Genomic DNA, 2500 nt, shown 5'->3' with positions numbered 1-2500 from the left:
ATGTTTTGGACTTAGTTTCTGTTTACACTTCAATGTTTCCTTTGTCAAACAGGAACTGCATTGACGGGAACGGGCGATATTCGCTTCCCCATAGAGCGAGGTGAGTGCTCTTTCTCGACCGTGGCGTGTGGCATGAGACTCAAGGTCGAAGCGTACCAAGGTGCAGCTGGCGACAACACAGCTGTCAACCACATGCAGTGCGCATGCTGCTTCATCGACCTGATGGAATGATTGCATTTCCCTTGAAGATTTCTGCTGATTGCATTTCCCTAGAGATGTTCCCTGACCACGTTTTCCTTGAAGATTTCTGCTGATTGCATTTCCCCAAGAGATGATCCTTGACCACGTTTTCCTTGAAGATTTCTGCTGATTGCATTTCCCCAAGAGATGTTCCCTGACCACGTTTTCCTTGAAGATTTCTGCTGACTGTACTTCCCCTAGAGATGCTCCCTGACATCGGTTTCCTTGAAGATTTCTGCTGATTGTACTTCCCCTAGAGATGCTCCCTGACCACGTTTTCCTTGAAGATTTCTGCTGATTGTACTTCCCCTAGAGATGCTCCCTGACATCGGTTTCCTTGAAGATTTCTGCTGATTGTACTTCCCCTAGAGATGTTCCCTGACCGTGTTTTCCTTGAAGATTTCTGCTGATTGAATTTCATTTAAAGATGTCTAATTGCAGCACTTCCGTAAACGATGGCTATTTTCTTCATTTCTATCAAAGTGTCGCTTATTATTGCATTAACTTTTAAGAGAACTCCAGAGTACTCCAAGATTGTTGATTGAGACCCGAGATGCGAGACCAAGCTGTTATACCCTCTCACTGCATGCCAGAAAATTTACATTTTATTTTCAAAAGAATCCAAAAATGCAACTCATTGTGCAATATGCAATAACTCAGACACAGACAGCTTTATATCACTCATCAATTCAGACTAGTATAATGCCACTAAAAACAGACTAAAGAAAATGGCTATGTATTAGTATGCGTGTCCTTACCCGAATGAGACAAACTATAGTACGCACATTCCTTAGGGGTTAATAAAAGAAAATAGAACCACTTAAAAAGGGAAGAAGTTAGGAAACAGAAGTAAAAGGAAAATTAAAAGTTATCTTTCATTTTTCCCTCTCACATTCGACTCTTTCATCCCTTTTCCGTAGATTAATTTATGCACAGTACACCCAGGCGTACTGCCCTCAAATTGATCCCTATATACCTTATATATGTGTCAACTTTCTATTTTGTCTATCTTTTTTATGCAAATAGAAGTGACTTGTCTTTATTTATAATCTCCACAAATGCACAACTCGTCTAGATAAAAAGGAAATATTGAAATATTCAATAAAATCTGAGTTCTTGCCACCTTCTTTTATTGAGGACCTTTACCCAAGTTCCGCCTCCCTTGTATTGGAATAGACGTAACTCTGTTTTGCATCCGTCTTCCATCAAGCTATCATTGCAAAGAATACATATCAATCTTCATGTTTGTTTATGGCTGTTTAATATAGCATAGGTTACTTTAGTTGAAGTTAAGCTAGATTGGCTTACTTGAAACCCTTAAATACTATGCGCCTAACAGAAAAATCCCATACAGAAAATTTTGTTATATGACTGTGGGTGTGTTTTGTTTGATCTAAAACACCCAACGCATTGGGACTTTTCAACCGGCTAGAAGCCGCAACGTGTTGGGTGGTTTATGTCATCGCTTAAGCCACGCCCATTCTAACATCCAAACCTGCTATTATTGTAACTATTCTTACTTTTACTTGCCTGTGATTATCCAGTGACTATTGTAGTTATATCTTTCAACAATGATATGTTATATATATTTGTTAACCTTTATGTATAAAGAGAACAAAGAAACAATCTATGATCTCCTGGTATGAAGGAAATGACAATCTTTGATTATATAATAATTGGCCATGAGTATGATGGTGTCAGATAGAGAGAGATAGAGAAATTACATAGAGATGTCATGAGGTATATAATGATACAAAGAAATGCAGGGGTACATGGAAGATGTGGAGATAGCATGAAATATGTAATGATACATAATGATGCAGAGTTACACTGAGAGCTGTAGAGACACATGGGCACATTAGATGATGAAAAGATGCAGAAATACAATAAAATATTTAAAGAAAATGATGTTAAGATAATGAAAGCTGTAGATATAGAATAAAATGCTAGATTTAGAGAGATTCAGAGTCACATTGGAAAACGTAAAGATGCAAGGATACAATGAATATTGAAGAAATACAGAGAGTTTTAAATATTCAGTGAACGGTGCACAAATACAAATACAATGCATAGAGAAAGAAAGCCACCCTATATTTTGATTTTTTTTGTTTTTTTTTTTTTGTGTGTGTGTGTGTGCTGTCCAACGTCATCACACTATAACAGATGAGATGCATTGAAGGGAGTGTTGTCCTGTCAATCACGGGAGATATCAGGATTAGGTCACCTCTCCTTCCCAGTATCTGTTGAAATATTTACCATT

The 2500-nt window shown here is 37.7% G+C and overlaps 1 protein-coding gene across 1 annotated transcript in view; it reads left to right on the top strand.

The window, feature by feature from the left end:
- Window positions 1–431, top strand: part of LOC147469759 (uncharacterized) — a 3798-nt gene extending 3367 nt beyond the window's left edge. The window contains exon 5 of the mRNA XM_086547091.1: window positions 53–431. Coding sequence (XP_086403217.1) covers window positions 53–231 — 179 coding nt within the window. The 3' untranslated portion in view covers window positions 232–431. The remainder of the gene's footprint in view (window positions 1–52) is intronic.
- The last annotated feature ends 2069 nt before the right edge of the window (window positions 432–2500 follow it).

The sequence above is a fragment of the Penaeus japonicus genome, unplaced genomic scaffold, assembly GCF_977035675.1.
Source record: "Penaeus japonicus unplaced genomic scaffold, GWHDUDI00000001_assembly GWHDUDI00000019, whole genome shotgun sequence".
NCBI classification, from domain to species: Eukaryota; Metazoa; Arthropoda; class Malacostraca; order Decapoda; family Penaeidae; genus Penaeus; species Penaeus japonicus.
Note: the sequence above shows the minus strand (reverse complement) of the source record. Positions and strands in the feature narration are given on the sequence as shown.